At 47.4% G+C, this 12625-nt stretch overlaps 1 protein-coding gene across 1 annotated transcript in view; it reads right to left on the bottom strand.

Annotated features, from left to right (window-relative positions):
* Positions 1-408: 408 nt before the first annotated feature.
* LOC306919558 (kinesin-like protein KIF19) overlaps positions 409-12625 on the bottom strand; it is a gene marked incomplete at both ends in the record, with an annotated part of 56941 nt that continues 44724 nt past the window's right edge. Inside the window, 10 exons of the mRNA XM_079532320.1 lie at positions 409-536; positions 1193-1376; positions 2062-2281; positions 3363-3558; positions 5006-5132; positions 5632-5737; positions 6447-6610; positions 8950-9074; positions 10437-10707; positions 12294-12501. Coding sequence (XP_079388446.1) covers positions 409-536; positions 1193-1376; positions 2062-2281; positions 3363-3558; positions 5006-5132; positions 5632-5737; positions 6447-6610; positions 8950-9074; positions 10437-10707; positions 12294-12501 — 1729 coding nt within the window. The remainder of the gene's footprint in view (positions 537-1192; positions 1377-2061; positions 2282-3362; positions 3559-5005; positions 5133-5631; positions 5738-6446; positions 6611-8949; positions 9075-10436; positions 10708-12293; positions 12502-12625) is intronic.

Genomic DNA, 12625 nt, shown 5'->3' with positions numbered 1-12625 from the left:
GCCTCCTCAGTGTCGTACAGGGGCCTCCTCCCTGCAGTGTCTGCGTGTGCGCTGTGCCCCAGGCCCCGTGGTGGTGACATAAAGCAGGCTAGGGGCCTCCTCAGTGTCGTAGGGAAGGCTAGGGGCCTCCTCAGTGTCGTAGAGAATGGCTAGGGGCCTCCTCCCTCAGTGTCTGCGTGTGTGCTGGTCCCCGGGGCCTGTGGTGGTGACGTAAAGCAGGCTAGGGGCCACTAGGGGCCTCCTCCCTCAGTGTCTGCATGTGTGCTGGGCCCCGGGGCCTGTGGTGGTGACGTAAAGCAGGCTAGGGGCCTCTAGGGGCCTCCTCCCTCAGTGTCTGCGTGTGCGCTGGGCCCCGGGGCCCGTGGTGGTGACGTAAAGCAGGCTAGGGGCCTCTAGGGGCCTCCTCCCTCAGTGTCTGCGTGTGCGCTGGGCCCCGGGGCCCGTGGTGGTGACGTAAAGCAGCGGTTGGGGCTGTCTCAGGTGGGGCCCTCGCCTCAGGTTGCTGATGTTGGTTGTGGACGACTCGTTGGTGGAGCCTGTGGACCATCAATATAATATTATAACAACAACTTCATCACAGTCTTTAAAATATGAGCTCCTTGTCATCATTTGGTCAGTTCAGAGCAATGGTCCTTAACACTTTTAACCCATTTAGACCTGAGGATGATTCTACAATGTCTTCTATGAAAAACCCATGTTTCTGTGTCAGTGGTTTTCAAACTATTTCATGTCAAGGTCTCCCAGAAATATATGGAATTGGCCCCGGACTCCAATCTCAAAATATGTTGTTTTAGGGACTCCCCTCCCAGAAGCAAAGATTTGAGTTAAAAGCGTTCACTGGGAAAGAATATATATTCAAAGATTTGCACACATTTTCACGATTTTTCAAAAATAGCAGCTCGAGTTGGCTTTGTACGACGCTTAAAAGGTCTTTAAATAAATACTTTTTGAAATGTCTATGGGAAAAATGCATTGGGAATTATTTCCTGGGCCTGGCGTGTCGTCATGAAAGGGGGCGGGACTGCGACGCTCTATAGGTAAAGGGGCCCAAGTTCTTTCCAAAATGGCGAGTGTGCATAGATCCCATTAACAGATATATAGGGACAACCCAGACACATAACGCCTCTCGGAGGCCACGTCAGTCGCGGAGGCGTTATATACAAAGGATAACGTCGTATAGCACAGTCTTTACCCGTTTGTTGGGCGTTGTGCAGGGGCGGCCTGGCTTTGGTTGTCAGGGGAGGGGGGCCGGTCCTGTGGTGGTGGGGGGGTCGCAGCAGGGGGGCGGGGGGCTGGCCGTTGATGTGCAGGTGGGGGTCCGACGTGCTGTCCAGAGGACGGAACCTGTGGGCCGCGGTGGTCTTGGTCTGAGGCAGCTGTAGTGTGGAGGGAGGAGTGGGATTATTAGAGAAAGATTAACAACTCCAACTTCACATTTTTATTTTGTTATCTTCAAAAACGAGCCCCTTGCCATCATTTGGCCAGTTCAGAGCGACGGTCGTCAAAATATTTCTTTGTGGTTTTCACGAAAGGGACAAAGACTGATAAGACAAAGACAAAGACAGAGCAAGGAACATTTTCTCAGAATCTGCTGTCTTGTCTCGCACCGCTTAAAAACCAGGAAAGAATACCATGATTTATTTTGTTTTTTTTGTCGTCCGTTGTGCTTTCGCTGCAGTGCTGCAGTTGTAATCAATGACCTGTCCCGTAACTATATTCAGTGGTGAATGGTTTGTAGAATTGAATTAAAAATGTACACAAACATATGGCAGATCCTACAGATCTTCAAGCTCTCGGTTAACAATCTGTCAAATCATGACACAAAGGTTTGAGAGTGGAACTCAAACCACCAAGCCTACTGTAAATATATCTCTGTATTCCAATACCATGTACTTACTTACTTACTAGAAATCACACCCGTGTGAACTGAGTGGTGCAGTGACGTCACACACTAACCATAGCAACCATGCTCACATGTACGTGGGGCCACGTACAGGTCGGTGATGTCAGTGACGTCACATACTAACCATAGCAACCATAGCAAAGGAAGTGATTACTCACCGCTTGACCGGTGACCTCGAAGGAGCGGGACCGCCTCTTCCTGCGGCGGGCCTCAAAGTCCTGCTGCTCGCGGGGGGCGGGGTTCTTATTGGGGAGGGGCGGCGGGCGGTTGCGTAGGCGTGTCCACGTGCCCTGCTGGGGTCCTCCCGGCCCCTCCCCCGCCGTGCTGCTGGACATGTTGTCGTCCGAGGTGGCGTGACGCAGCTCGGGACTGGGCTGCCTAGTGGGGCCGGGCAGCAAGTTGTTGGAGATAAACGCAATTATTGTTAACACTGGACCTATTTAATCCATTAATAAAATGTGCCCATCATTTATAGCGCCCGGACCACTTTTACCGACGCACCGGAAGTTGTTGTGAATGTCTGTGTAGCAGCTAACAATAGCCACACCACTCTAGAGTCGATCGACAACAACGGGAGGTAAGAATAAATCTATCGCGATTAGCGACTGGACCTCGGAGCGCCGTCTAACACAGGATCTTTTTTCATAATTAGACGGGATGATTTAGATCGCGAGTTATGAACGTTTTAAGATTTTCGTTTTCGTCCGCTAAACAGGCAGGGAACATTTTCGATGACGTGTCACTGTTGTGCAACACCGAGGATTGGGCAACAAGCGCTCCTAGGCTGTGGAGCGATGCGATCGGTTTTGATATCATTAATCTCCGTCCCGTTTATCAATCTCCGTCTGTGGCACTTGACCATGAACTTGAACTTGACGGTGATCTCCGTCCTGGGCCCCGATGGTGTTAACATAATCCTTCACAAAATCTGTTCGACAAATAGTACAAATATCAGATCACACAACGCGTCGCAATGCGACACGGTGTGAGCTTGTAGATCAGATATTTGTGCTATATAGGGGAAGCACACATTGGGCTCCATTTTCGTCACCGCTAAACCCCTTATCCCTAAACTTCTTTGCCTTTTTGTTACTATTTGGAAAAACATTTTTGAATAGTTCAACTAGCCAATCTACATTGACGTCGTTCTACATTTTTAATACGAACTGTATTAAAAATACAGTTCGTACTGATTATTGTAATTATTGTAAATATCAGAAATGTAATTGTGTTGATGTGTTTTATATGTTCAATGGGAAATTGTTAATCACATTTATGACAGTATGACAATTATTCATACTAATTAATCAATCATTAATCAAAGTAATGATCGTGAGCCTATAAAAGGCAGACATATACAGTTACATGTTGTTCCAATGTTCAATGCCAAAAGACACAATTAAATTGCTAATTTGCTAATTACTTCTATGACTATTAGTCAACTAAAAATATTAAATACCTGCCACGCCGCAGCGCCGGGCCCCTGGGGGGCGCCGTCTCGCTCAGCGACAGGCTGCTCTTGTGCTTCTTGGGGTCGAGCGGGGAGGGAGGAGGGGGCAGCCTCATGGTGGCGTCCACCTCCTCCAGAGCTTTGGAGCGGCGGCGGGCCGCCTTCACCGCGATGCTCTGGACGCCTCGCAGGAGCTGCTGTCGCTCTGCGAGTGGACAGACAGACAGACAGGCAGACAGGCAGACAGACAGACAGACAGACAGACAGACAGACAGACAGACAGCTTTAGATAAAGAGCTGCTCTGTCTCTCTCTGTGTGGACAGACACCCATGAGGAGACAGAGTGGCTTCAGATAAAAAGGTCATGGTCGTGGTCAAGGTTATTTGTCCCAAACGGGGCAATTTGTGTTCATTTGACAATTCGACAATGACAATTTCGTGCAGCAGATTGAGAACATCTACAAACACACATCAAACATGCATCAAACAAAAAACGTAGTCTACAGTACATAGAAAAAGGGCGGCAGTGGCTCAGGGGTAGAGTGGCCGGTATTAGAGCGGCCGATGGACTGTGAGGTTCCCGGTTCAAACCTGGGCTCCCCCAGAGTTAGTGTCGAAGTGTCCTTGAGCAAGACTCTGAACCCCTAACTGCTCCCGATGTGCAGGTTGGTGCCTTGCATGGTTTCCGCTGCTATCGGTGTATGAATGTGTGCAGGAACGTGCAGAGAGTGTTAGACGGGCAGGGGCTGAAATCCCGTAAGAGGGCACTTGGACAAAAATAGTGAAAATAGCAGATCTACAAGCTCACGCTACGACGTGTTGAGAGCTTGTAGATCAGCTATTTTCGGGGCGCAACCCAGCACTCTTTAGCTGGTGGAGATGCGGTGTAACGACATTGGATTTCTAAACTAATATGTTCAACGCAAAATACTGCAAAATACAGGAGACTTCGGGGAAAAAAAGCAATTCTCCTGAATGCTGCCTTCCGGCATGGCATGGAGCATTTGCATTACTTTCACTATAGTAAATGCTGCATTCGTGGTCTGGAGAGGGCAGTTGTTTTACAGACGGGTAAAATCTATGTAAAGCACATTGGATAATAAGGCACTTTATAAATGCACCATTTACCATATATTTACCAAAACATCCACAAGATCCTGCTCCACGGCAACAATAGCAACATTTCAGAAAATATTTGACATTTTTCACCATGGTCATGGTCATTACATGACAAGTTTGTAGCAGGGGTGTGTGTGTGTTCCTTTTGCGTGAGAGGCAGGGCTGTGTGTGTTCCTTTTGCGTGAGAGGCAGGGGTGTGTGTGTTCCTTTTGCGTGAGAGGCAGGGGTGTGTGTGTGTTCCTTTTGCGTGAGAGGCAGGGGTGTGTGTGTTCCTTTTGCGTGAGAGGCAGGGGTGTGTGTGTGTTCCTTTTGCGTGAGAGACAGGGGTGTGTGTGTGTTCCTTTTGCGTGAGAGGCAGGGGTGTGTGTGTTCCTTTTGCGTGAGAGACAGGGGTGTGTGTGTTCCTTTTGCGTGAGAGACAGGGGTGTGTGTGTTCCTTTTGCGTGAGAGACAGGGGTGTGTGTGTTCCTTTTGCGTGAGAGGCAGGGGTGTGTGCTACCTTTATATGAGAGGCAGGGATAAGTGCGTTATACCTTTGCGTGAGAGGGGGACTTCAGCCCCGGCCTCGCTGCTCTCCGGGGACGAGTCCAGGTGACTGCTGACACTGTGACTGAGGTGACTGTATCTCAGAGGACAGTCTGGACCCAGAGGCTGCAGACCCTGTTAGGAGAGAGAGAGAGAGGTGACACAGTGAGGCTGCAGACCCTGTTAGGACAAGAGATATAGACTGGAACTCGCCTATGCTTTTTATGGCATAGGCAGCTCCCGGCAGGATCTGCCGGGAGTATAGGCACAGCTGCATGAGACTAATTAATTAGAGCGAGGTGTGTGTGTGTGTGTGTGTGTGTGTGTGTGTGTGTGTGTGTGTGTGTGTGTGTGTGTGTGTGTGTGTGTGTGTGCGCGCGCGCGCGCGCATGTATGCGCATGTGTGCGTCAATTTAACAAAGGTGCAGACGATCAGAAATCAGCAGAGTGATCGAGGGCAGGGGGTGCTCTAGCACCCCCTAGTGTCTATCTGTGCACGCCACTGGAGCTCGTTGTGCAACAATTAAATGGCAACTCCGTGACAGAAATGCCGCTTTGCTCTGTATTTTTCTTCTGTATGAACCCAGCATCTCGCTTCTATAACGTGATGATGTAACAATAGAGGATGTCTCACCTCTCGGTTGCCGTGTCCATTGATGTGAATGGGGGGCGGGGTCATCACCACAGAGTTCTTAATGTGTCTGGCATGAGGACTGCTCTTAAACACCCGGTTGTTGTCCCTGAAATGTCGGCAGGCAGGCAGGCAGGCAGGCAGGCAGGCAGGCAGGCAGACAGACAAGAACAGTAATTAGAACATGAGTATAACGAAGTTCTGCTCTTTAAAGCAGTCATTCTCAAACTTCTTCTCAAAATCTCAGCACGGTTAGGTTTAGGATTATTATCTCCAATCTGGCTTGGGAACGACCTGGGTATCCCCCCAGGCTATACAAAATGTTGCTATTTGGAGTGGGAAGTCTCCAGCTCTCTGCTGGAGCTGTAATCCCCCTTGACCCGACTCCGGATAAGTGGTTGGAGATGGACGAATGGATTGATGGATACTTTACAGACACAGATGCTTACCCGTCGGGTTCGGGTAGAGTGGGGGCAGGATGTGTTTAGGTCCTTACCCGTCGGGTTCGGGTAGAGTGGGGGCAGGATGTGTTTAGGTCCTTACCCGTCGGGTTCGGGTAGAGTGGGGGCAGGATGTGTTTAGGTCCTTACCCGTCGGGTTCGGGTAGAGTGGGGGCAGGATGTGTTTAGGTCCTTACCCGTCGGGTTCGGGTAGAGTGGGGGCAGGATGTGTTTAGGTCCTTACCCGTCGGGTTCGGGTAGAGTGGGGGCAGGATGTGTTTAGGTCCTTACCCGTCGGGTTCGGGTAGAGTGGGGGCAGGATGTGTTTAGGTCCTTACCCGTCGGGTTCGGGTAGGATGGGGGGCAGGGTGTTCTTACCCGTCGGGTTCGGGTAGGATGGGGGGCAGTGTGTGCCGTCGGATCTTAGCCTGTCCTCGCCTGTGATTGGACGCTCCGTTGCGAACACTCTCCTGGTCAGAGTCCATGTCCTGCAGCGGGTCTCGTCCACGGCTGGGCAGCGAGATCTGAGGCAGAGAGCCCTCCTGGAGAGGAGAACAATACAATACAATACAATACAATACAATACAGAGAGCTACAAATATTTGGGCGTCATTCTTGACAACAAACTTTGCTTTGATTCTCATATTTCCTCTACTTCAAAAAAAAGTCCAGCAGCGTCTTTTTTGTCTGAGGAAAATGCGTTCTTTGAATGTCTCGTCTGTAACGATGACTCTTCTCTACAGAAGTTTTATTGAATCCGTTCTTCTTATGTTTAGTATTGTTGCCTGGTACGGTAATCTGACCCTGGCTAACAAGAACAGGCTCAGCAGCATCGTCAAATTGTGGCCAGTAAGATTTCTGGGAGAACCCAAAGCCCAACTCATAGACCTGTACAAGAGGCAGATGTTTAAGAGAGCCTCCTCCCTCCTGGAGGTCTCGGATCACCCACTTAGGTCTGAGTTTGAACTGTTGTGACTCTGAGAGTGTACAGACCCATGAGAGTTTGGCAGGTGTGAAGCCTCATTTGAATCCTAATGCGCATCAAAGAACCGCATTCTACTCCGCCAAACTATCCTTTGTTCCGGCTGCTATTCAGCTGCCGAACAGCAGATAGCCTCTTTACACAGATTGCCCACTAAATAATGCACACAGTACAGTACAGTACAGTACAGTACAGTACAGTACAGTACAGTACAGTACAGTACAGTACAGTACAGTACAGTACAGTACAGTACAGTACAATCACACAGCGAGATCTGAGGCAGAGGGGAACAATACAATACTACGGTTGGAAATTAGCTTACACTTAATCTGGTCTAATACCGTATACACTCAGGTGCTAAAATAATGGCCTATAGGTATTTTTTTTCTTTTTTCGATTTTCAGAAATATGAACATACATATATGATGTTTGTCAGATAGTTTTGTCAGAAGTTATATTAAATTACCTTACTTTGGCCAATTATTATGTTTGCCTAAGTCACACTTAGGCAACATAAAATGTCCTAGGTTTTATGTTTATGATGAATTGCCATGTTTTTTGTTCTTGCTTAATGTAAGTCGCTCTGGATTAAGAGCGTCTGCTAAATGCCTAAATTGTAGGTCACACTCTTGACATAGGCCATTATAGTAGAGCTCTTCACCGGGTCTCCCGACTTAGAAAATACCCGAGTGGACCTGAGACCCGCTCAGGTCGGAGCCGTGTTTTATCATAATCAGCTTGGGTAGGGTCGGAATCGACTGTATCCCCCGTGGATCTCGGGTCTGTCAATCATTATGTGTAATGTCCGAGTGGATCCGAGAAGACCCGTAGGCTACTGTGTGTGTGTGCGTGTGCGTGTGCGCGTGCGTGCGTGTGCGTGCGCGCGTGTGCGTGTGTGTGTGCGTAGCCTACTGTCTGTGCTTTTTTGTTCCGTTAAAAGTGTGATCATTTTGGCTGACCTAGGATCAGGTTAGTGTTGCAGCAAACTGTCCTGGTTTGCCTTGCGCTGATTTGAATGAAAACACTGGCGTGCAATTATACTTTATATCACGATCACGGATCCCGACAACAGTGTTGACCTCATCGAGGTCAGAGCCATATAGGCTCTGAACGAGGTGAAAGCAAACTAGCAAAGCTCAAATCAAATTAATATAAGAAGGTTTAAAGCAACCATGACAACTCTCCTGTGTATCCCATTCCCCACACGTGGATAAAGAAGAGAGCAAAGTAGGAGCTGTTTATAAGTGCATTGAGTGTCGCGCCTTAATATTCCATTCAGCCAAGACCGGTACATGCATCTGCTTCTGCTAAAACTCTGATGATTGTGTGTAAAAAACAAATGATCCGTATGGTTAATTTTAAATGCACGCACTCTGAGGAGAAGAGAAGAGACAAGTCTCTCTTTAGCCCTCCCACCCTCTGCTGCAGCCTGCAGAAAACCTCTCTCTCTCTCTCTCTCTCTCTCTAATCATAAAATTGTAATTGGTCAATATGTCCGCTATATTATTTCATGAAGTCCACATTTATGTCTGCCTGGCTGGGTCGGGTCTCTCGGAATGTTGGAAATATCGGATCTCGGTCGGGGGCGGCACCGCCATTTGAAAGAAATCTCGGAACAGGTCGGAATAGGACGAAATAGTCACGGATCCATTTGGTTTAACTACTTGAAAATGCTTTCGGAACGGGTCGGAATCGGTAACATGTCACAGATTAATTTTGGTTTTCGGGACCATTTTTCTGGACCCGTGAAGAGCTCTACATTATACTACTACTATTAATTATACTACTATTCAATAAGAATATAGGTGGGCCAGTGTCACAAACAGCTGATTTAGGCCAAAATAAAAAGTTCCTTGGACTGAGTGACTCAGGCCACTGTGTCGTGTTGTGTTGCTCTACCTTCATGGAGCGTCGGATGGTGACCTTCTCCAGAGCCATGGCTCTGTCCAGGTTCCTCTCATCATGTTCTCTCAGGTACATGTCATACAACTCCTGGAGGTGAGGAGGGACCAGCAGGCTGTGGTCTGAGAGAGAGAGAGCGAGAGAGAGAGAGAGATGGAAAACCGTGTTTATAACATGTATAAAACATTGAAATACTGCTGTCAACTTTCAAAAGTATAAAGCGTCTCCTATATGGTTGTATAACTATCTCTGACAGAAAATGCACAATCTTTTATAGTCTCACAAGATAGTATTACTCAAAGTGTTAATATAACACAGCTCTGTTTACACGTTTATTGTATTGTTTTATCTTGATTGTTTTGTTCCACTTTTGCTTTGGCAATGTAAACGTATGTTTTCTCATGCCAATAAAGCTCCTTTGAATTGAATAGAGAGAGAGAGAGAGAGAGAGAGAGAGAGAGAGAAAGAAAAAGACACACACACACACACACACACACCGTCGTAATCATCCTCATGTTACCTCCGGTACTTGTAAACTAGGGATGTTAACACTAATTACTGTAATGATGTGTACTATATACAGGTCTTTAGAATGGAAACCACGGGGTGCCTTGGACGTGTACCACTTTACTGCACCTTGTCTAAAATGATCAGGATAAATATAGACAGCGCCGGCCATGCGGCGAACCCAACAGTGTTGTTTTTGACAGTAAATCAGTCTTTTGAATAGTTTTCATTTCGTTTTAGTCACATTTTAGTCACCTGGAATGTTTTAGTGTCAGTCTAGTTTTAGTCAACTAAATGTCATGCGATTTTAGTCGACTAAATCTACGGTTGATTTAGTCGACTAAAATGTATTTTGGCGGGCCTTGATGCCGTCGTAATGACTGTTTTTTACACTTGCTGAAAATAGCTGATCTACAATGCAACCATCACAACGCGTCGCAGCGTGTTGTGATGGTTGCATGCTATTTTCCCACTGTCAATGAAGGGCAGTGTTGTTTTTGGCAGCACATTTTGATTTTAATTTTAGTCATAGTCTTTTGAATAGTTTTCATTTAGATTTAGTCACATTTTAGTCACCTGGAATGTTTTAGTGTTGGTCTGGTTTTAGTCGTCTAAATCTACGGTTGATGTAGTTTAAAATGTATTTTGGCGGGCCTTGATGCCGTCGTAATGGATGATTTTACACTTGCTGAAAATAGCCGATCTACAAGCTCACAATGCGTCGCGTTGTGACGCGTTGTGAGCTGGTAGATCGGCTATTTTCAGCATACAACCAAGTGTAAAATGACTTATACTGGATCTCTTGTCCACTATAGTTTTTATTTCTTGACGAAATTGTCGATATATTTAGTCTTAGTTTTAGTCATCATAGCTTAGTTTTCATTTAGTTTCCATTTAGTTTTCATCAGTGGAAAAAGGTAGTCGACGAACATTTTTCGTCATAAAAATTTCGAAATCAACACTGAACCCCAACCCACCGTCTATGAAGCGCCTCTGCTGCTGGATGATCTGGTCGCAGAGGTGCCGGTGCTGCTCGAAGCGCTGCACCGCCACGTTCTTCTGGCGGATGACGTTGTCCTTGAGCAGGGCGTGCGACTGCATCTCGGCGTTCTCGATCTCCAGCTCGTGCACCTTGCAGAGCAGGCCCAGCACCTCGCGCTGCTCCTCCGAGCTCACCCGCCGCGGCAGCAGCTCCTCCAGGCAGCGAGCGCGCTCGCGCAGCTCCAGGAAGCGGCGCTCCAGCGACGTCTGCGTGCGTTGCGTTGCGAGGTGCATGGGGGTGGCGAAAAAAGGAGGGAAGATTTTTAGTTCACTACAGCGTCACACAAAATAAAGTAGCAGATCTGCAAGCTCGAGCTCACCGATCGAATACTTTGGCTTTTTTTGTTTGTTTTTTATTTAATCCTGAAAAGTAACCGTTTTGGACATAGAGGTTTTCACCCAACAGAGACCATAATATACTGTTGAATAATAGTACATAGTACATAATAATAGTACATACACAAGTAAGACGCGTAAACGCGGGAAGCGAACGAAGCTGGTGGGGCAGTCTGACACACACACACACACACACACACACACACACACACACACACACACACACACACACAGGTGGTGTTACAGCGTGACACACAGACAGACAGACAGACAGACAGACAGACAGACAGACAGACAGACAGACAGACAGACAGTTTTGGCCAGATTCTATAGTTAGTGCTCACTTCGTAGTGCTCACTTTGTTTGCAATAATACTAATAGTCCAATAAATAGACCCTTATGGGTCTGTGACTCTGAGAGTGTACAGACCCATGAGAGTTTGGCAGGTGTGAAGCCTCATTCGAATCCTAATGCGTATCAAAGAACCGCATTCTACTCCGCCAAGAAACGGGGGTTTCGCTTCGCTTCCAATCGCACTTGATTTCGATTCGGTGCAGGTGTGAATGCAATCCGCAGCAAATAAAGGAAATGAAGCAAACAATGTGGCGGGTGAGGAGCTAAACACAGTTGGAGACGGAGAAGGCATATTTTACGCAGCGCAAAGATGTCCCGTTACCGTGGATAGACGTGGTCGAATGAGGAGACCGAGTACATTAATCAATTGCTTAAGGAAACACATAAAAACACTGCAGTGTAGAATACAGAATATTCTGTCTGTCTGTGCGTAAACATGGAGTGCTGTCACTGTGTGGGGAACTTTCTTCATCTCGATAAACTTGTAAACATTGTGCTCAGTGCGCTCAGCGCGCTCAGCGCTGTGCCTCTATGCCCAAAAGAACAGTGCGTGGCTGCGTGCATAGAGAGAGAGAGAGAGAGAGAGAGGTCCAGTCCCCGACGGCACGACACATGCACGTTATGAGTATAATTTTAACACCATAGATTTCACTGTGTAGGCTAGTTAATGAATTGAACACATTGATAAGGTCCCTGCTGCGTTTCCAATTGCTGCGGATGACAGCGCAGTGTGAAGGCAAAAGCGCAGCAAATTAAATATGCAAGAATCCCAACTTCTCCGCCCATTCGCATCGAGTCTACCAAAGGTGTGAATGCGACTTTGTCGACTAAGATTTTAGTCGACCGCATTTTAGACTAAGATTTTAGTCGACTAAATCTACAGGTGATTTTAGTCAACTAAAATGTATTTTGGTGGGTCTTGATGCCGTCGTAATGACTGTTTTTACACTTATATTTAGTCTCTATCTAGTAGCTTAGTAGCTTAGTTTCCATTTAGTTTCCATTTAGTTTTTTAGTGAAAAAAAGTTAGCGAAGACAATTTTTCGTCTTAGTTTTAGTCGAGGAAATCAACACTGCTGCAACAGTCCTGCGTTACGGTATACCTTCTGCTTGCTGATCTTCTTCTGCTGGTTCATGAGCGCTCCGAGGGTCTCGCGGGCCAGGCACACCTCGCGGGTCTCGCCGCTCGTGGCGTCCGGGGGAGAGTCCGGGGGACAGTCCGACTCCTTCTCGCTCTCCTCCTTGTTCACGCTCTCCTTCCTCCTCTCCGCGCGCCACTTCCTGCGCCGCTTGCACCGCTCCTGTTCCCAGCTGCACGAACGACAACCAACGGAACCAACGGAGTACATTAAACTCCAGCACTGTACTTAAGAACGTGCTATGACAACAACCAAGAACATGGTAATCAGTAGGCATGTAACGATATATCGTATAT

Source organism: Electrona antarctica (assembly GCF_951216825.1).
Source record: "Electrona antarctica genome assembly, contig: scaffold_26, whole genome shotgun sequence".
Lineage (NCBI taxonomy): Eukaryota > Metazoa > Chordata > Actinopteri > Myctophiformes > Myctophidae > Electrona > Electrona antarctica.
This window is presented reverse-complemented; position numbering and strand designations above follow the sequence as displayed.